General features: G+C 42.3%; 1 protein-coding gene across 2 annotated transcripts in view; it reads right to left on the bottom strand.

Moving 5' to 3' along the window:
• LOC129863984 (gamma-aminobutyric acid receptor subunit beta-4-like) overlaps positions 1-13,318 on the bottom strand; it is a 59,024-nt gene extending 45,706 nt beyond the window's left edge. Inside the window, exons 1-2 of one of the 2 annotated variants that reach the window (XM_055936482.1) lie at positions 12,110-13,318; positions 10,650-10,744 (exon numbers count right to left, since the gene is read on the bottom strand). In XM_055936482.1, coding sequence (XP_055792457.1) covers positions 10,650-10,744; positions 12,110-12,189 — 175 coding nt within the window. In that variant the 5' untranslated portion in view covers positions 12,190-13,318. The remainder of the gene's footprint in view (positions 1-10,649; positions 10,745-12,109) is intronic. The other variant, XM_055936481.1, reaches the window with a different exon arrangement.
• Between the last annotated feature and the right edge of the window lie 9,601 nt (positions 13,319-22,919).

Raw genomic sequence — 22,919 nt, 5'->3', positions numbered from 1 at the left:
CCAACCCACAATTCAGGAGCTTTACAGTAGACTGAGACCAACCCACAATTCAGGAGCTTTACAGTAGACTGAGACCAACCCACAATTCAGGAGCTTTACAGTAGACTGAGACCAACCCACAATTCAGGAGCTTTACATTAGACTGAGACCAACCCCCAATTCAGGAGCTTTACAGTAGACTGAGACCAACCACCAATTCAGGAGCTTTACAGTAGACTGAGACCAACCCACAATTCAGGAACTTTACAGTAGACTGAGACCAACCCATAATTCAAGAGCCTAACAGTAGACTGAGACCAACCCACAATTCAGGGGCTTTACATTAGACTGAGACCAACCCCCAATTCAGGAGCTTTACAGTAGACTGAGACCAACCACCAATTCAGGAGCTTTACAGTAGACTGAGACCAACCCACAATTCAGGAACTTTACAGTAGACTGAGACCAACCCACAATTCAAGAGCTTTACAGTAGACTGAGACCAACCCACAATTCAGGAGCTTTACAGTAGACTGAGACCAACCCCCAATTCAGGAGCTTTACAGTAGACTGAGACCAAACCCCAATTCAGGAGCTTTACAGTAGACTGAGACCAACCCACAATTCAGGAACTTTACAGTGGACTGAGACCAACCCACAATTCAGGAGCTTTACAGTAGACTGAGACCAACCCACAAATCAGGAGCTTTACAGTAGACTGAGACCAACCCCCAATTCAGGAGCTTTACAGTAGACTGAGACCAACCCACAATTCAGGAGCTTTACAGTAGACTGAGACCAACCCACAAATCAGGAGCTTTACAGTAGACTGAGACCAACCCACAATTCAGGAGCTTTACAGTAGACTGAGACCAACCCACAATTCAGGAGCTTTACATTAGACTGAGACCAACCCCCAATTCAGGAGCTTTACAGTAGACTGAGACCAACCACCAATTCAGGAGCTTTACAGTAGACTGAGACCAACCCACAATTCAGGAACTTTACAGTAGACTGAGACCAACCCACAATTCAAGAGCTTTACAGTAGACTGAGACCAACCCACAATTCAGGAGCTTTACAGTATACTGAGACCAACCCACAATTCAAGAGCTTTACAGTAGACTGAGACCAACCCACAATTCAGGAGCTTTACAGTAGACTGAGACCAACCCCCAATTCAAGAGCTTTACAGTAGACTGAGACCAACCCACAATTCAGGAGCTTTACAGTAAACTGAGACCAACCCCCAATTCAGGAGCTTTACGGTAGACTGAGACCAACCCCAAGGACAGAAGCTTTACAGTAGACTGGGACCAACCCCCAATTCAGGAGCTTTACAGTAGACTGGGACCACCCCCCAATTCAGGAGCTTTACAGTAGACTGGGACCACCCCCCAGGGCAGGAGCTTTACAGCAGACTGGGACCAACCCCCAATTCAGGAGCTTTACAGTAGACTGGGACCACCCTCTAGGACAGGAGCTTTACAGTAGACTGGGACCACCCCCCAGGACAGGAGCTTTACAGTAGACTGGGACCAACCCCCAATTCAGGAGCTTTACAGTAGACTGGGACCACCCCCCAGGACAGGAGCTTTACAGTAGACTGGGACCAACCCCCAATTCAGGAGCTTTACAGTAGACTGAGACCAACCCCGAGGACAGGCGCTTTACAGTAGACTGGAACCACCCCCCAGGAATGGAGCTTTACAGTAGACTGAGACCAACCCCCAGGACAGGAGCTTTACAGTAGACTGAGACCAACCCTCAGGACAGGAGCTTTACAGTAGACTGGGACCAACCCTCAGGACAGGAGCTTTACAATAGACTGAGACCACCCCCCAGGGCAGGAGCTTTACAGTAGACTGAGACCAACTCTCAGGACAGGAGCTTTACAGTAGACTGGGACCAACCCTCAGGACAGGAGCTTTACAGTAGACTGAGACCACCCCCCAGGACTGGAGCTTTACAGTAGACTGAGACCAACCATCAGGACAGGAGCTTTACAATAGACTGGGACCACCCCCCAGGACTGGAGCTTTACAGTAGACTGAGACCAACCCCCAGGACAGGAGCTTTACAGTAGACTGGGACCACCCTCCAGGACAGGAGCTTTACAGTAGACTGGGACCACACCCCAGGGCAGGAGCTTTACAGTAGACTGGGACCAACCCCCAGGACAGGAGCTTTACAGTAGACTGGGACCAACCCCCAGGACAGGAGCTTTACAGTAGACTGGGACCACCCCCCAGGACAGGAGCTTTACAGTAGACTGGGACCACCCCCAGGACAGGAGCTTTACAGTAGACTGAGACCAACCCCCAGGACAGGAGCTTTACAGTAGACTGGGACCACCCCCCAGGACAGGAGCTTTACAGTAGACTTAGACCAACCACCAGTACAGGCTTAGGGGAGTCATCAAAGAAGTTTTGTTACATGGCAGCTTGTGAATCTGGCTCCACAAGAGGGCCAGCCGGGCAACAGAGGCACCTACACAGGAAGAGAGCGTGTCATCCCCACAACCTTTCAGTTGTAGGGATGAAAACTAAGGATGGGCATGCTGACAAATACGACATAGTAACCCCCTTGGGCCTGTACTGAACTTCAACTAAATATCACAGTCTTTCATGCCATATTGTCATTATTTGTCTAAAGACAATGCTACTCCATTTTATATAACTTTAATTCCAATGTCTGCTCTCATATATGAAGGTAACCTACCTACCTCTCCCCACCAACACACACACACACACACACACACACACACACACACACACACACACACACACACACACACACACACACACACACACACACACACACACACACACACACACACACACACACACACACACACACACACACACACACACACACACACACACACACACACACACACAGGGATGCCTAGCTCTGGGCCCAGGGGTGAGAGGGGCATGTTCACAGCACCAGTGATATGTCACCTCCATTTCAAGCTTTGTTAGCGGTGGAAGCCTGGACGAGCGGTGATGACAGCTAGATTTAAAGTACGTTCTCTTGGGGGGAGGGGTGTGGGACGAAGGGGACTGCTAAGCTGGGCACTCTCGCCGCTTGGCACTGACTCGGCCGGGGCTTCGCTTTTTGTTTTGCGACTCTTGTGAGAGATCATTACACTGAATTCCCCACTGTAAGATCCAGAGCACTGCACACCTACCAAAATCAATGATGGTGGGAGAGACAAGAGGCAGAGACACAGGCAGAGGCAGAGCCATGCTCCGGTCTCCCCGCCCCCCATCCACAGCCAAGCACCAACACGGCCCACAGAAAGGAGAGAGCAGCAGCCAGGACATCCAACAGCATCATTACACAGCTGTAGAGAACAAACTAGCAGTCTAAACAGAGATTCACAACAGAAAGAGATAACACAACATGAGAGAAACAATTTATCTCAAAGCAACCCACAATATCCATGTGTGGCAGCATAGAAGCATGGTCTTTAACAAAATCAACTATTCACTGAGAGGTCAACTAGCATTTAGCAAAGTGATAAAGAAAATTAATTTTTGGAAGTACAGTATTGGGAGAACAGGTATTGTGGTTTAGTCAACCCACGAAACAACAATCACCAGAGGACAGAGAACAATGTGTGATGCCCTCATACTACAAAACAGGGCTCATTGTAGCAGTCATCTCCCTGCCTATGACAACATTACACAATACCCTCCATTTTGTTAAATTGTATAATATAGATGCTATATAGGTTGCATTTGGCATGTATAATGCACAATAAATATGAATACAATACAAATACATCCATGTGCTTTATAATGGTGTCTCATATGTGTTACAGATGCATGGTGGGAAGGGACCAGGAGGACCCAGAAGCCCTGGGTCAGTGTTGTTCTGTGGACTGGCCGCCCCTGTCTGTGGCTAGGGCTGTTAAATCACATCTCTAACGAGTTCCGCTCCCCTCAGGCTGCCATTTGTCTGAGACACACAGGTCCATTCCACTTATATATAGGTCCTGCAATGGAAATTGCCATATAAATCAGATGCGTATGGCCCACCTTGTTTAAGTTCTTAATTCAACCTTGAGATAATAGTACACAGTTATCTAGAGTATATGGAAGCATGAAGTATAGTACGACAACACATTTCTATGAACACACACATATTACTACAACAGACTAAGCTGTTCAACAACCTCCAGCTAAACCCTGCAGCAGAATCAAGTTGACAAAACATGCTACAGTAGAGAAATACCATATCCATTCCAACATACAGTTACACAGAAGGCTGTCTACATGTAATGATATTGAAGATGGACATGTAGACAGAGTGAGATACAATTGCGATAATTCCCCCTTTTAAAACAAATTTGCCTATAAATTACTCGACAAAGCTTTTAAAAGTAACTGCCAATGGCGCTCAAATGGTAGAGGATGTAGCTAACATAGAGAAAAACACTTACTGGTACATTTACAGACCACTGGTTTTTATTAGATTTCACACAGTCCGTTGAGGCCACTTAAAACTCCCAATGGTGAGCAGCTCAAAGATAATGTAATTAGCGGTTTTCAGTTCATTGTGTCATTTCTATGGGCTCTCCCTATTTAACCATCGCCTTAATTATTCAGCACTTATTTCCTGATATGACCACCTGACCACTGTGATCACATGATGGTTTGGCAGACTGGACAACCTTGTTTGAAATGTTTTTTAAGACAAAATGATTATAATGAACTAATAAGTGGTCATCATGTTATAATTGACTATGAGACAATGTCAAGCTTCGAATTTGGATGGACTTTGAATTTTTTTTTTTTTTTTTTGTCCTGTCTTCAATGAAGATCACAGCATTTAAAAAATACTACAGGCCTAATGGTTTGTCAGAAGTCATGGCTGCCTAACAGTATTGAACTTGCATTGTGTCTTATCGTAACATATTTTAAAACCACCAAAAGACAACATGTACTGTACTTCAGCAGCTACAGTAGCATTCTATCTCCCTGATTAAGGTTGACTGAAAAGTGAGATATAGCCATCTGGGATGTACACTTTAGATTCTAATCTTGGTGGTAGCCGACTAGGATAGAGATCTCAGTACAAAATTATCCTCTGATGCAAAGAGATAGGCAGCCTCTCCTTCAGTCAGAGCTTGCTTGTGTGTGTGTACGTGAGTGTGCGTGCGTGCATGTGTGTATGTGCGTGTGTCTGTGTGCATGTGTGCGTACGTGTATGCATGTGTGTGCTTCCCTGCATGAGTGACGTGTGTGTGACGGAGAGTTTGGTCAAGAGTGTGTATGAGGGAGTGTGTATGCATGCATGTATTTATGTGAGAGAGGGAACAAGATGGTATGGTGACTAAGATGGGGATGAAAAGGGTTAGAATTAGACTGTTAGTTCTGTGTGTGTGAGAGAGAGAGAGAGAGAGAGAGAGAGAGAGAGAGAGAGAGAGAGAGAGAGAGAGAGAGAGAGAGAGAAAGAAAGAACAAAAGAAGGAAAGAGAGAGAGCGAGAGAGAGAGAGAGAGAGAGAGAGAGAGAGCGTGCCTGCATTTATGTGGGAGGGGCTTTAGTACTGTCCACATGCTCCCAGCGCTGTGACTTCCCTACAGTGACAGAGGGATGGTGACGTGTCCTCACATCGTTGAAATTAAAACAAAATAAAGTGCAACACATTAGTCACTGTTGAAACCACACCACATCTTTCTCACAGACCCTATTATCAAACCACAAAACTAAAGGAGTGAAAATTCCACTTTGTGTATCCTGGCCTTGGGTGTGACATGTTGCGTATCCAGGCAACTGCTTCCCTTTTCAGTTTGACTAATTAAACTTTGGGACATATTCTGTATGAGATGACCTTAAATGGTCTCTGTCATCATGAGACCGCCTGTGTGTGGGGTCACATGGGCCTGTCTTTGTTGAAAGGCCTGGCTCCAAATGACAAACCACAATCTCATAAAAATCAAGGTTGTTGAAAGCTGACATGATAATAGAGGTTGTAAATCAAGCCTTTATAGAAGGTAATCACTTTAGTGGCAGCATCGCTGAGACAATAGCTGATTCCATTTCATTTTTATGGTGAGAATTTTATATAAATCCATACAATATCTGTCCATAAGTGCATAAAAACATGTGTTCAATTAGAGATGGCAGTGTACTTTATGATTTAAGAGATTCTTGTCTAAATGTAAAACAGCAGTTGACAATGGCCTACATTTGCATATTGACTACACAACAGCATTTACGGTTGAGTGAAAACAAATAGCCCATGGACTCGGTAGCATTTTAAAAAGGCAATGAAGAGGCTTGAAACAACACAAATAAACAACATTTCTAAAATGCACTTCACTTTCTACTCTAAGAAGGGACAGAGACAAGAGATGATTACCATCACAAACTCTCTCTCTCTATTGCTTTATTTCATTTATTTCTCTACATATTTCTTCCTATTGTCAAGTAACATTAGCCAAAGCCAAATCAAGAAAATATTACAGAAATATAGCAATACAATGAATTTAATGCCATCTATAAACCAACCACTGACCTTACCACCATGGCCATCCTCATCATCAAGCACTTTAATGTATTATTTTCCTGTGCTGTTTGTCTGTCTAGTTACCTCAATGCATAATCAGATTCAACAGAGCACCAGGGTGGCTTGGATTTTTAGCAAAGGCTCTTTCTCAGTCAGACAGTACACGACATCCATGGGCTATTTGTTGAGAAGTAAGAGCCAAAGCCAATCATCTACACAAAAAAATAAAGGAGTACAATTGTTTTATTTATTTAACTAGGCAAGTCAGTTAAAACCTCTTGCAAATATGGGGCGCCCTTTTCACTTTGGGAAAAAATAGTGCCCAAATTAAACGGCCTCGTACTCTGTTCTAGATCATACGATATGCATATTATTGTTACTATTGGATAGAAAACACTCTGAAGTTTCTAAAACTGTTTGAATTATATCTGTGAGTAAAATAGAACTCATTTGGAAGGCAAAGTTCCAAACAGGAAGTGAAAATTCTGAAATGGGTCTCTGTGACAGGCCTCACCTATTCAATTGCCTTGTATTTATGGATATGTATGCACTTCATACGCCTTCCACTAGATGTCAACAGGCAGTAGAATGTTGAATGAGGTGTCTAGCCTGATGTGGGACCGAATGAGAGCTTTTGGAGTGACAGGTCCGCCATATTGGCAGTATTTTGCTGCGCACCTGGGAGCACGATATCATTTTCTGCAATGCGTTAGGTAGACACGAAGAAATGCTCCGTCTGGGACGTTATTGGATACATATGAGAAAAACATCATAAAGATGGATTTTCAACTGAGTTTGACCAGTTTATTCGACTTTTATTATTACTTTTGGAATTTTTCGTTCCATGCGCCAAGCGTTCATGGACACGTGAGCACCATTATGCTAGCCAAAGTTGCTAATTCGACAGAAGAAATGGACATTCTAAAACAAAACAACGATTTATTTTGGAACTAGGACTCCTTGCACTGCATTCTGATGAAAGATCAAAGGTAAGAGAATATTTATGATGTTATTTTGTATTTTTGTGGAATATGTTGACTCCAACATGGCGGAGAATGGCTGAGCGCTGTCTCAGATTATTGCATGCTGTGCTTTGTACTAAAGTTACTTAAAAAAAAAAATCTAACACAGTGGTTGCATTAAGAACCAGTGTATCTTTCATTTGCTGTACAACATATATTTTTCAGCAAAGTTTATGATGAGTTTTTTGATTAGATTACGTGGCTGTGTAAAATTTCTCAGGACAATTTGGTGCTATTTGTGACGATGGCTGCGTTCTAAACCAGAGATTTGTAGCTATAAATATGCAAATTTTCGAACAAAACATAAATGTATTGTATAACATGATGTCATAAGACTGTCATCTGATGAAGTTGTTCAAAGGTTAGTGATTCATTTTATCTCTATTTGTGGGTTTTGTGAAAGCTATCTTTACGGTGAAAAAATGGCGTTGTGTTTTGGACTATTGTGGTGAGCTAACATAAATATATGTTGTTTTTTCGCTGTAAAACACTTAAAAAATCGGAAATATTGGCTGGATTCACAAGATGTTTATCTTTCATTTGCTGTACAACATGTATTTTTCATAAATGTTTTATGAAGAGTATTTATGTATTTCACGTTGCTCTCTGTAATTATTCTGGCTGTTTTGGTGCCATTTATGATCATGGCACCAATGTAAAACCAGGACTTGTAGCTATAAATATGCACATTTTCGAACAAAACATAAATGTATTGTATAACATGATGTTATAAGACTGTCATCTGATGAAGTTGTTCAAAGGTTAGTGATTAATTTTATCTCTATTTGTGGGTTTTGTGAAAGCTATCTTTGCGGTGACAAAATGGAGTTGTGTGTTGCGCTATTGTGGTGAGCTAACATAAATATATGTTGTGTTTTCGCTGTAAAACATTTAAAAAATCGGACATGTTGGCTGGATTCACAAGATGTTTATCTTTCATTTGCTGTATTGGACTTGTGATTTCATGAAATTATATTATATGATATTCCCTGTGGTGCTAGGCTATGCTATGCTAGTCAGCGTTTCTGATGAGGAGGATCCCGGATCCGGGAGGGTGATTAAGTAGAGGTTTTAAGAACAAATTCTTATTTACAATGATGACCTACAGCGGCCAAACCCTCCCCTAACCCAGACAACGCTGGGCCAATTGTGCACCGCCCTATGGGACTCCCGATCACGGCCGGTTGTGATACAGCCTGGGAATGAACCAAGGTCTGTAGTGACACCTCTAGCACTGTGATGTAGTGCCTTAGACAGCTGCGCCACTCAGGAAGTCAGAGGAGAGAAATAAAAGGCATCACCATCGGCAGCTAACCCAACACTGAATACTACAGGAACATATCAGAGGAGAGTACAGTGAGTTGTAAAAGCTACGTCTTTATTGTTTCATTACAGACGTACAATATCATCCGTATGATTTTTCTAGGCTGTGTCACAATACTATCTTAGCATACTGTGGTCTCACCATTTAGCTTACCTTGCTAATCGTACTGTATGTAAATAAACTGCAAAATTGGACCCAGATACGGGTAGAGAAAAGTCACAGTAGCCCTTCAGCCCTACAGTTGTCATTCGCGCTACAACGTAAAGGTTTACTAGTTTGTCCTTAAACAAAAGCATAGAGAATGAAATCCCATTGATATGATCCCCCTGAGTAGTGGGGGGAGGTGGTTGTTGGGGGGATAGTGTGTGAAAGCCTGGCGTTGGGTTGTGTTGACCATTTTAGGGCTCTGTCAGTTGAATTCCAGTTTGGCTCAGAGATCAATGAAGAGGAGAGAGGACAGGGGGCTGTGTGGAGTGAGTGCCGCCTGGGCTTTTCATGCGGAGCTACCAGAGTTAAGGCCACCACACATCAACTGGTTCCCACGGCAGCACCCTGGGCAACCATTTAAACTACAGCCTCTATCCTCAACAAGGATAGTGTTCTAAGCCAATTTCCTCTATTCTGGTTTGGGCTGTGAGTTCTCTATTCTGGTTCGGGCTGGGAGTTCTCTATTCTGGTTCAGACTTACAGCACAATAGCCACACTGTCAGAGTCCAGCATGGGGCACCAGTTAGAAGGCAGGCCAAGTTCTTTTGGCTCTCCGGAGCTGAAGTTGATCAGCAGTTGTGTCAGGAGAGAAGTGGCTGACTGATGATGGAGTTATCAGGATGTGATGGACTACAGCTCCCTGGCCCGAGGCAGCCGTGGCTGGAGGAAGAGGCGCTGCCACTGCCTGCCCGGGACACTCAGACTAACAACTTAGTGTGCTGCAGTGTGGGAGCAATAGGAACTGACTAGGGCTGCAAAGCAGGGATAGAGCTGGACGAAAAAAAGCTTCCTTTACTGTTTTTATGGTGATCTCAAGTGTAGACCATTAAGCAAAGCATCATTCAAAGGTTCTGCTCCCACTAATGACCAGCAGGCTAAATGAGAGAGTGAGAGAGAGAGAGAGAGAGAGAGAGAGAGAGAGAGAGAGAGAGAGAGAGAGAGAGAGAGAGAGAGAGAACGAGAGAGAGAGAGAGAACGAGAGAGACAGTGGGAGCGAGCGAGTGAGAGAGAGAGGGAGCGAGCGAGCGAGCGAGCGAGCGAGAGAGAGAGAGAAAGTGAGAGAGAGATAGAGAGAGAGAGAGAGAGCGAAAGAGAGAGAGAGCGAGAGAGAGAGAGAGCGAGAGAGAGAAACTAGTGTTTCAACCCATTATGTTGTACTCTATGGTTAACAGTATACTAGTATACTACTCTCTAACAGTATACTAGACACTACTATTAATTGCTTTTGGCACAAGCTGCATCAAAGCCTCTTTCTGAAGTTTGTTGTAATTTTCTATTCCAAAGACTTTGTGTACATTTTCAACCCTTGGTTCACAATCCTTCAATATAGCTCCATGCCAAGAAACATAGTGTTGGACTGGTTCTCTATGCGTGTGCCCCACTTCTAGAGAAGTATCCATCTTCCATATGTGGTGATGAATAGATGCATAGCAATGAGATGGTTGCAGTCACCTCAAAGCATCTGCCTTTGCTGTTCCAAAGGCTAACATTTCAACTGGATTCAGGAAAATAATGACATCGTCGCCTACATCGTTGATGAAGGGGGAGTGGGGTTTCAGTTTCAAGCACAGCACAGGTACAGTATATCTCACATACCTCCAAAATCAGGCCTTAGACGGATGTCATACCCCTTCAGCAACTTGTCCACGGTGGCCTTGGCCACAGATATTCCAGTTTGTCCAGTGGAGGTGCTGAGGAAAGACATCACGGTTTTAAGACCCTGTCAGGAGCCTTGAGTGGAAACTCAACTTTAAGCTCAGTTAGCCTACTTTTGAATATGTTTCAAAATACACTTGCAGCCTTCAACGTGCTCAATATTCAATACCAAACCTAAAAGATGATTTCAACATTTCTAATTGGTAAGCCTGTTGTCTTGAGGGGATCTGAATTCGGCTACACATGGCATGCTAAAGATTCCACTCTTATTCACCTCTATCCTATCTAAATGCATGGCAGTGTCAGTAGGACCATGAGAAAACAGAAGTATTTTGAGATAATAGCTCAAATTAAACTAACGGCCTGATATGTTAGTTGTTAACAATGAATAACAATGTAATTAACCACATGATTCATGAGGCAATAACAAGTATGAAATCAAAGAGCAGATTTGTCGATGCTTGTATGCGCGTGTGAAGTGTAATTAATGCGAACTTCCCGTATATTTCCTGTCACGAAAGGCCTCTATGAAATCGAAATGGCAAAATGGAAGACCCAGTTTGGGGCCCCCTGTACTTGATTAGCGGGAGAATGTTGTCAGTCTCTTTAAAAATAATGCATTGTAGCCCAGCTGGGAATATACCATGGTAACGTGGTGAATATAGACCTTATTTTTATCGGCCTACATCATGTCTTCATTTACACTGAACATGACAAAGCCTATATTGGTCAAGAAATCGTCCATCTATAGTTAAGCCTACTTCAGCATCTCCCCTAGGGCGGTTACAGGTGCTCAAAATACGCAATATTGAAGGACTGAAGAGTAGTGTGAATATTGAATTTAAAAGGTTTAATCTAATTTAGAAGTGATGATGACCTACTTTAAATGACTGACAGGCGTTTTGGTTTGATTTTCTCCTGCTGATCAATTATATATCGGTAGTAGGCCTATACAGTCTATAGTTAATATCCATGTCTTAAATGAAGGTAAGGACGTGGCTTACATTCCTCTGGCAACATCCATTAAACAGCTAGTCATGCTGATTGATCAATGATATGGCTAATTTAATGGACCCAGCCTTAATACTGCCTAATTATCGGGTATGTTCAGTATGACTATCTATTTAATAGGATTGATACTCGCCCCAGCCAATTAGCCGCTATTTACAATTTGGATCAAGGAGTGCATTTTACAATAGACAGCATGCACGCGCATCACTTGCTCCCACACACAGGCGTGTGCGCCGCAGAAAAGGGTTTCGTATAAGTGCAACATGAGTAATGTCGCCTTAATGTCGGTGCCGAGAAAAACTGGTTACAGTGTGTTTTTAGCTTCCTATACGGCAGCTTTATGATAAGCCTTTGCTCTTATGGAAATACATCTTAGAATGCTCTCTTACCTTTGAGCAAAGCAAACGAAGGACAGAGCCGCCAAAGCAGAGAAAATTCCACATAATTTATCTTCTTGAGGACCCAACATTTCCACAAATCCTTATATAGTTTCAATAATCCAACCGCCTGTGGTCCAAAGAAAATTGTGAAAATAAAGTTTTAAAAAAGCAATTCAAAGAAATTGCTGGAAAAAAAAATATGATACATTTGGTCATGTAATGGCTTTATAAAAAAACATGCGTGTGTTTAAACCTCGTAATTGGTCCCAGCTGTTTTCCCAAGCTATGGAAATCCGTGCAGGTCACAGACCCCCTCAACCAACACCAGAAGATCCGACATCTTGCTACTGCCTACAGAAGACTTTCAAAAAGTGATAACAAGTCGTTTTCCTTAAAAACTAAAAAGTCCGGCAAAAATGAGAGACGATTTATAAAGAACAGTAGCGCCTTGTTGATTAAATTGCCAGTTGCAATTGCCCAGTCCAAACCTGCGGAATAAACATGGTTCCAGCGGTGCTCCGGCTCTATAGATTGTTCCACAATATAGGCTATGATGTGTTTAAGGATTTGTTTTAGCTGTAAACGTTGGGGGGTGAGGGGCAGCGGAGGGTAAAAAAATGACAAATGAAATCTTCATTCCCTTTTTGTTGATGATGATGTAGAGTTGCTTCTCTCAACTCAAAGTCACTGAAGAAAAAAAAGCACTGGGCAATATCTAATGCAGACGTCAGAGCAGGCTATATCACCCCTCTGGTGGAAAAATTAGATCCAGAGAAATATGGATGACCCGTCATATATATCGGCCAATGCATGTATCACAACATCGGATTTAATGTCAAATAGGATAACCTATTGAAAATCCCAGTCATCTCCGTTCTCCAACCTTATCTCTCGATTGAATACCTTAACATGTTTCGCTCATCTTCTCCTCGAAGCGCTGAGCAAATAATGACACAGATCGAGAAACACCCGCAAGAGCATTGTTGGTGAAAACAAGTGTTGAAATTCCCTTGTAGCCTACACTATTTCGTGGGAAATAAGTTCTGCCTAATGCATTCTATAAAATGCTCATGTTTAATGAAATAAAACAAATCTGAAATCGAAGGAGAAATTTCAGCAGCAGCCTTCCACTGAATCGCCAATGAATGAAGAGATATGATGCCCATATGATTATATTCCCCCTGCAACCCATTAGAATGCTGCGAGTGTGTCCCGATGCGTTTTCATGCATTTATACCACTTTACCACATATTTGAACACACAGCAACACTCATAGGCTACTCACTGAAGGAAACACACACACATACACACTCGTGCAGCCACTTGAGCATCAATACTTTTAATAGCATGAAACAATTTTATAAAGTATTTATTTGATTGATAATCATATTATTACTCATATGCACATCACATGCTACAATCAGACGATATGTATTTTATACAGAAGAGTAGGCTTTCTGCAGGGATCTTATGTGCTGTCCAGTTGCTAAGCAACCCAGCAACCACTGATGCAGTTGTGGTGTTTTGAAGGCTATGTGCAAAGGCTCATTTAAAGGACCTCTGCCACTACTGTGTGGTCTCTGGGACAGAGGGGGAGACTGACTGATGTATGAACCATGTGTGAACCATACTTCCAAATGTTAACATATTTCTGAACTAACAATTAGGGGTCAGTGATGTGATGGGTCAGGAATACCTTATGAATGATGTTTTCATTTAATTACATCTTGTTATCTTTGTCCGTGTTTTAACAGAGACAAACTTGTTTTCCCACTGCACAGTAATTCACTTATTTGTCCTCCCCTGCATTTTAGAGATGACTGAACTCACTGCGATGGCTACAGTTTCAGTCACCTTTCTGTCTCAGCTTGTTTTCAAACTCACCACACTTTTGTGTTTTGTCAGTGTTTTAACAGAGACAGACTTGTTATTTGACTGCACAATAATGAAACTAGTTGGCCTCCCCTGTTATGGCTACCAAACAGTTTGTCACTCCCCATCTCACCTCATCACCATCATGACAGTAACATGGTGTAATACATGGGGGGAGCTTTGAAATAGAACACAAATAATAGAACAAACGTACTGTAACTTATGTGCACACCAAGTAGGACAAGAGTTTGTATTGAACCTCTGTGCTGGCGAGACACTCTGTCAGTGGTGATGGATTGATTGATATTGAGGTCAAACAGCAACTATTTGGGCTTTCTCGGCATCATCAACTTGATTGGTGATGATAAAGTACAAATGTTAAAACAGCTAAACAATATCAGTGGACAGCACAGGAGGCTGGTGGCACCTTCATTGGGGAGAACGAGCTTGTGCTAATAACTGGAGCGGAATAGGTGGAAGGGTATCAAATACATCAAACACATGGTTTCCAGGTGTTTGATGCCATTCCCATTTGCTCTGTTTCGGACATTATTATGAGCCGTCCTCCCCTCAGCAGTCTCCTGTGGTGGACGGCGCTTTGTCAGATGTGTCACTAGCTGACGCAGATCTTAATTAGCAGCAAGCCTTTATACACTTAGGCCGCCTTAATCCATGGCAATACATCTGGAAACATTTCAGTAACTTTTAATTTCAGCCCCTACATTTACATTTTAAAAGTAAATTATATTTGTTGCATGAACAATTTAATTCAGCTATACAGTCTTGAAGAGACCAAGATGTTGAATATGTATATTGTTTATAATTCCATTTAATTCATTCATTTTCCTATATGATTGTAAAAATATCAACTTAAGAGCCACTCTTGAAGAAAAAAGAGAGAGAGAGCGAAAGAAGGCAAGGTACTTATTTTTCCTGACCCAATGAACAAAGCCAAATCTGCTGTTTAGGCATGCATCACTTAAATGCATTGTTGGCAACACACTTTCACTTTGTAAACATCACATATTTTGGTTGTTGAATCTCAAACATTTTTATGTCAAACATTTTCAACAAGTGTTTTATTACATTTAGGCCTTTGAGTTTCTTATTACTGTATGTGCTGGTATATGGTTAGGGTTGGCATATAGTAGACTATATGCGTTAAAAATAAAATATTCTTGTCACTTTGTTACACACTATTCCATGATATCTTGCAAGGAGATGATTAGTTATTTGAAAATTATATTGTTCCTGAACCAACAAAAAATATGAAAAGGTGGAAAATAACTACTTAAAATTAATTTAAATTGATTTTCTTTTTATGTCCTTTCAGACAACCCTTAACAGGTCTTCAACAGGCTGTGTTGTGTGCTGTGGCAGGGGAAGGTTGAGGGTCTGCATCGCTGGAGCGCTAGTATGTTGAAAGAACGAGAGAGCATCTCACACAATGTGGCAGACGGATCCCCCTGGGCAACGTCTCTGGGGGACACAAAATCAACGCTTCTGTCCACTTGTCTTTTCCCGCAAGCCCATCCACGTAGGCTGGAACCCTGGGCTCCGGGGTCACCTGACCACAGCACCTGGTAGGGCCATCCAAGCCTCGAGATATGTATGCTCTCTGCTCTTTTTCTCCTTCTCTCACATGTTGCATAAGGCATGTGAGTTACTGGGTCACCCCAGTCCTCCGATATAAATAGTATCACATTCTTAATGCATTGCGGCCTTCCAGTTACTTGCTCTCTCTTTTTCTCTTGTTATTCATCTGTTCCAAACATTCAAATCACACCAAAACAACACAAACAACATCTTAATGAAATATTGAAGCTGTGGAATCACCTAACTACTGTAAGTAGATTATGGGCGGTTTTCTGCTTTTACCACCCCGCGGAGAGAGGAATGAACCTAATATTCCTCTCTCTGTGTTTTGCTAATTGCACTTAAAATTTAGCCTAGGCATAATGTCATACATAAAACCACGTTGCACTTCTCTCTCAACGTCTTCTTTACTGTGGTGTGTTCATCTATAAACTATTAAATTGCAATGTTTCTGTGGGATTAGCGGTGGTGACGTTGTCACAAGAGAAAAAGGTCCGATGGTGCTGAAGGGAACAAACAATTTATTGCGGCGATCAGAGATTCAGCACCATGGACAGCGCCACAATAGGGCTCTCAAAGTTCAGCACCACAATATAATGGACAGCGACGTCTAAGCTCATCCCAAGAATCCCTGGAAATAAATATAGGAATGCCTAATCAGGAAGGAAGAAGCAAGAAGAACGAAGGGGAAGGCTTCCCATGAACTTTGATCTGTTTTCTCACCTGTGTCTTCCATATTGCTTTCCAACGTTAATATTTTGAATTGTAAAGAATAGGGAATACATTTCCTCCATAATTTTTTAAAGGCCCAATGCAGCCGTTTTCATGTCAATATCAAATAGTTTCTGGGTAACAATGAAGTACGTTACTGTAATAGTTTTACATTAAAATGGTCAAATTGCAAGAAAAATTGCTTTCTAGTAAAAACAATTTCTCAATGTGACGTAGAAGTCCGTCACTGGCCGCGGGCAGCATTTGGTTCTTTAACACACGCACATATTCATCACTCCTCCCTGCTCCGTTATCAGATAAGTTAACAATGTGGGTCGACACACAAATTAACTTCTGTCTTAGTACATACATTTCACACTTGTCAGTGTTCATATTTAAGATATGCAATATTTTTTATACTTATCAATGTTGTGGATGAGCGCTTTGTTTTGTTTGTTCTGTTCCTCTCTCTCTCCATCTCGGTAGCTTCCGGGTATGCTGGATAAGGACCCGAGCTAAGGGAATTGGGCTGACTTTATAGTGCCTGTCCCAAATGGCTCCTTAATGTAAATGGACATATTGAAAGACACTGTCAGTAGTGATGTAATGTTGTAAATGTTATGTTGTGATATTGTTTAAAAACGTGTTGCAATGTATATCCTTTAGTATGTTTAGTTAATGGAAAATGTAGGTTTGACTAGGTAATTGCTTAATTAATTAGGGTAGTAATTGTTCTGAGGGGAGGGGCTAGCCCTACAAAAGGAGCCTCTCTTTCAGTTCATGAAAAAGGCATTTTGCATCGAACTGTGGATGGGGCAGCATTGTTTTAAGCTGTCCCATAAGGTAGACGTTTGATGGCAGTACTGTTGTTCTTTTTCCGGAATCACTTTGTAAATAAACATCCTTGCACAGAAGAACTTTTGCGGCTCCGCCATCTTTTTATTTTGATAGAGGTTAGGTTTTCCAGTTGAACCTTCTGGCCTACTCTACGTGACACTCATTAAGAATTTTGCTGGGACTCTCTGGGTGTGGTCTGAGTGAGTGACCTAATTGGAGGGGAATAACGGGAGGGATTGTAACGGCTTTCTTCTGTGGACAAAGGAGAGGACCAAAGTGCAGCGCGGTTAGTGTTCAACATGTTTTAATAAAGACGATAAACATGAACACTAAAAATTACAAAACAACAAATGTGAAAAAACCGAAACAGTCCTATCTGGTGCATAGACACAAAGACAGAAGACAACCACCCACAAAACCCCAACACAAAACAGGCTACCTAAATATGGTTCCCAATCAGAGACAACGCAAAACACCTGTCTCTGATTGAGAACCATATCAGGCCAAACAAGAAACCCCACATAGAAACAGACAACATAGAATGCCCACTCAGCTCACGTCCTGACCAACACTAAAACAACGAAAACACAAGAGAACTATGGTCAGAACGTGACAGGGATAGTAACCTGAAAACTAGATGTTATCTCTTTGTTATTGGTCTATTAACTTGTACCGCCTGGTGGTATGTCACCTGGCAAGCCACAACACCACCCATGCAAAACCTGCTGATTAGAAGGTCCTGTGTAAACTAAATTGTATTTTCAACCAGCAACTATGAGGAAATAACACTGTATAGTATGATACATAACACAGGCAAAACCGAATTTTGACTGCACTGTGCCTTTAAACTAGGCAACATCTACATGCTACTCCATCTCATTCCTTGATCATGCTTGATAAAAATAGGGGGCATTTCTACAGACTGTCTTTGATTAGCTAAAAAGCTATAATTTTCTTCTCTTTCCAACAAACAGCACAGATAAACTTGTGTTCATCTTCTCTTTCAAGCCACTCAATGATTCCTGTGATTGCACATTTGCCCGATAGAGGGATAGGCAGGGTGACATTGGCCCGATAGAGGGATACATAGAGGGATAGTCAGGGTGATATTGACCTGATAGAGCAATAGGCAGGGTGACATTGACCTGATAGAGGAATAGGCAGGGTTACATTGGCCCGATAGCGGGATAGGCAGGGTGACATTTGCCCAATAGAGGGATAGGCAGGGTGACATTGACCTGATAGAGTGATAGGCAGGGTGACATTGGCCCGATAGAGGAATAGGCAGGGTGACATTGGCCCAATAGAGGGATAGGCAAGGTCACATTGTTGTGTAAAGGGCTCTAGTCCATCTCTCCAGGGTTAGACCGTCATTTGTCTTACAGTTTTCTCTCCTCCATAAGGAACAGAGAGTTCCAGTAGACCTCTATGGAGCAACAGGGATTGAAACAGGGATTGAAAAACACAGCCTTTTCTCAAGTCACACCTGACAACTAGCGCCTGGGCGGAAGAAAGAGAGTAATGTGAAAATCAATGGTTGTATAATTGATGTATGCTCTGGGCTTTCTGCTCAGGGTATTATCTCACTGATGAGTTTCCACATGCACTCACTGACCCCGCTAGTCTCTCCCTGGGCCCTGTTGCAAGGCCTGATGGGACATGAGGGGTTCAGTTCACTTTATTTAGACAAAACAGACATCGTAAAGGCCAGTAATAAACAATGTGTTGTACTGTAGGCCAACCCTGTGACAGCCACAGCCAGCTGAATCCCCCCATAGGGGTCTGCTCTAAAGGGGAGTTCATTGTTCACTGTGACCTTAAAACCTGCTTAGAAGAGGTTTAGAATCAGGTAATTTGTTTGAGAGCTATAAATGCAATGGTACGGCAAAATGTGTAGTGCGAATAAAGAGGAACTGAAGCAAAATGATAGAGAGAAATTAATTTAGACTTGATCTTGTCTGTATGTACTTTGACTGCTGCAAAATGAAATGCCTTGAGAGGACTGATTCTGAATAATAACATTACAATTCAAAATAAATGACCACAGTGACACATTTCCCCACTGTATTTTAACAGTGTTATTTAATACATGCTATGAGATGCTACTTGGACAGGCTTTTGACTCTGTCAATCACCGTATTCTTATCGGCAGACTTAATAGCCTTAGCTTCTCAAATGACTGCCTCGCCTGGTTCACCAACTACTTCTCTGATAGAGTTCAGTGTGTCAAATCAGAGGGCCTGCTGTCCGGGCCTCTGGCAGTCTCTATGGGGGTGCCACAGGGTTCAATTCTTGGGCCGACTCTCTTCTCTGTATACATCAATGATGTCGCTCTTGCTGCTGGTGAGTGTTACGGCTCTCGTTTGTAGAATGAAGAGTGGACCAAGGCGCAGCGTGGGAGGCGTACATCGTCTTTTTATTGATGACACCAAAACAAAATATCAAAGACAAAAAACGAAAGCGAACAGTTCTGTCAAGAACAGACACTAAACAGAAAACAAGATCCCACAAAACCGAAAAGGAAAATGACAACTTATACAGTATATGATCCCCAATCAGAGACAACGATAGACAACTGCCTCTGATTGGGAAACACACTCGGCCAAAAACAAAGAAATAGAAAACATAGACTTTCCCACCCGAGTCACACCCTGACCTAACCAAACATAGAGAATAATAAGGATCTCTAAGGTCAGGGTGTGACAGTGAGTCTCTGATCCACCTTTACGCAGACGACACCATTCTGTATACTTCTGGCCCTTCTTTGGACACTGTGTTAACAACCCTCCAGACGAGCATCAATGCCATACAACTCTCCTTCCATGGCCTCCAACTGCTCTTAAATACAAGTAAAACTAAATGCATGCTCTTCAACCGATCGCTGCCTGCACCTGCCCGCCCGTCCAGCATCACTACCCTGGACGGTTCTGACTTAGAATATGTGGACAACTACAAATACCTAGGTGTCTGGTTAGACTGTAAACTCTCCTTCCAGACTCACATCAAACATCTCCAATCCAAAGTTAAATCTAGAATTGGCTTCCTATTTCGCAACAAAGCATCCTTCACTCATGCTGGCAAACATACCCTTGTAAAACTGACCATCCTACCAATCCTCGACTTCGGCGATGTCATTTACAAAATAGCCTCCAATACCCTACTCAATAACGTGGATGCAGTCTATCACAGTGCCATCCGTTTTGTCACCAAAGCCCCATATACTACTCACCACTGCGACCTGTATACTCTCGTTGGCTGGCCCTCGCTTCATACTCGTCGCCAAACCCACTGGCTCCAGGTTATCTACAAGACCCTGCTAGGTAAAGTCCCCCCTTATCTCAGCTCGCTGGTCACCATAGCAGCACCCACCTGTAGCACGCGCTCCAGCAGGTATATCTCTCTGGTCACCCCCAAAGCCAATTCCTCCTTTGGCCGCCTTACTGTATTTATTTATTTTGCTCCTTTGCACGCCATTATTTCTATTTCTACTTTGCACATTCTTCCACTGCAAATCTACCATTCCAGTGTTTTACTTGCTATATTGTATTTACCCTTATCTCACCTCATTTGCTCACATTGTATATAGACTTATTTTTCTACTGTATTATTAACTGTATGTTTGTTTTACTCCATGTGTAACTCTGTGTTGTTGTATGTGTCGAACTGCTTTGCTTTATCTTGGCCAGGTCGCAATTGTAAATGAGAACTTGTTCTCAACTTGCCTACCTGGTTAAATATAGGTGATATAAATAAATATAATAAATAAGGTGTCATGTACAGTACTGTGAATAGACTTAATGAGCCAAACAATGTCACTCGTTTTGGGGGTTCCCATCCACGTAGATCCACTGCCATTAAAAGCTGCGTTGACAAACATTTAACACAGCCATTTAGGCCACATCATTGGATTGCATATAGTTATTGTTGGTACGCTGTTAATGTCATTATGTTAGGCTAATGTTGGTCAGAGAGAGAGAGAGAGAGAGAGAGAGAGAGAGAGAGAGAGAGAGAGAGAGAGAGAGAGAGAGAGAGAGAGAGAGAGAGGGAGAGGGAGAGAGGGAGAGAGGGAGAGAGGGAGAGAAAAATATTTCCACAGAAATCACAGGCACCCACGCAGATAGGTATGTACCCACACACACACACACACACACACACCTGTCACTTCGCTGATGATTGTGCAGCAGTCCACTGCCTGTTCATCTGGGTCAATAGCCAGTCAGGTGTGTGTGTGTGTGTGTGTGTGTGTGTGTGTGTGTGTGTGTGTGTGTGTGTGTGTGTGTGTGTGTGTGTGTGTGTGTGTGTGTGTGTGTGTGTGTGTGTGTGAGAGAGAGAGAGAGAGAGAGAGAGAGAGAGAGAGAGAGAGAGAGAGAGAGAGAGAGAGAGAGAGAGAGAGAGAGAGAGAGAGAGAGAGAGAGAGAGATACTGCAGGGGCAGTATTGAGTAGCTTGGATGAAAGGTGCCCAGAGTAAACGGCCTGCTCCTCAGTCCCAGTTGGTAATATATGCATATTATTATTAGTAGTATTGGATAGAAAACACTCTGAAGTTTCTAAAACTGTTTGAATGATGTCTGTGAGTATAACAGAACTCATATGGCAGGCAAAAACCTGAGAAGAAATCCAAACAGGAAGTGGGAAATCTGAGGTTGGTCGATTTTCAACCCAGCCCCTATTGAATACACAGTGGGATATGGATCTGTTTGCACTTCCTACGGCTTCCACAAGATGTCAACAGTCTGTAGCCTTGAATGTGGCTTCTACTGTGATGTGGAGCCGAATGGGAGCTGTTTGAGTCAGTGGTCTGGTAGAGAGCCAGGTCCTGGTTACGCGCATTTCACATGATAGCGACCTGCGTTCCATTGCTTCTCTACAGACAAAGGTATTCTCCGGTTGGAACGTTATTGAATATTTATCATAACAACATCCTAAAGATTGATTCTATACTTAGTTTGACAAGTTTCTTCGACCTGTAATATAACTTCTTGAAGTTTTTGTCCGACATTCGGCTGGACCTGCACGAGCGTTTGGATTTGTGTACTAAACGCGCTAACAAAAGTAGCTACTTGGACATAAATAATGGACATTATCGAACAAAACAAACAGTTATTGTGGAACTAGGATTCCTGGGAGTGCATTCTGATGAAGATCATCAAAGTAAGGGAATATTTATAATGTTATTTCTGATTTCTGTTGACTCCAACATGGCGGATAATAAAAAAAAAATTCTGAGCGCCGTCTCAGATTATTGCATGGTTTGCTTTTTCCGTAAAGTTTTTTGAAATCTGACACAGCGGTTGCATTAAGAACAAGTGTATCTTTAATTCTATGTAAAACATGTATCTTTCATCAAAGTTTATGATGAGTATTTATGTTATTTTATGTTATTTCTCTCTGCAATTTCTCCGGATATTTTGGAGGCATTTCTGAACATGGGGCCAATGTAAACTGAGGTTTTTGGATATAAATATTAACTTTATCGAACAAAACATATATGTATTGTGTAACATGAAGTCCTATGAGTGTCATCTGATGAAGATCATCAAAGGTTGGTGATTCATTTTATCTCTATTTCTGCTTTTTGTGAATCCTGTCTTTGGCTGAAAAATTGCTGTGTTTTTCTGTGATTTTGCAGTGACCTAACATAATCGTTTGTGGTGCTTTCGCTGTAAAGCCTATTTGAAATCTGACACTTTGGTGGGATTAACAACAAGATTACCTTTAAAATGGTATAAAATACATGTATGTTTGAGGAATTTTAATTATGAGATTTCTGTTGTTTGAATTTGGCTCCCCGCACTTTCACTG

This window comes from Salvelinus fontinalis, chromosome 10, assembly GCF_029448725.1.
Source record: "Salvelinus fontinalis isolate EN_2023a chromosome 10, ASM2944872v1, whole genome shotgun sequence".
In the NCBI taxonomy this organism is placed as follows: domain Eukaryota; kingdom Metazoa; phylum Chordata; class Actinopteri; order Salmoniformes; family Salmonidae; genus Salvelinus; species Salvelinus fontinalis.
Note: the sequence above shows the minus strand (reverse complement) of the source record. Positions and strands in the feature narration are given on the sequence as shown.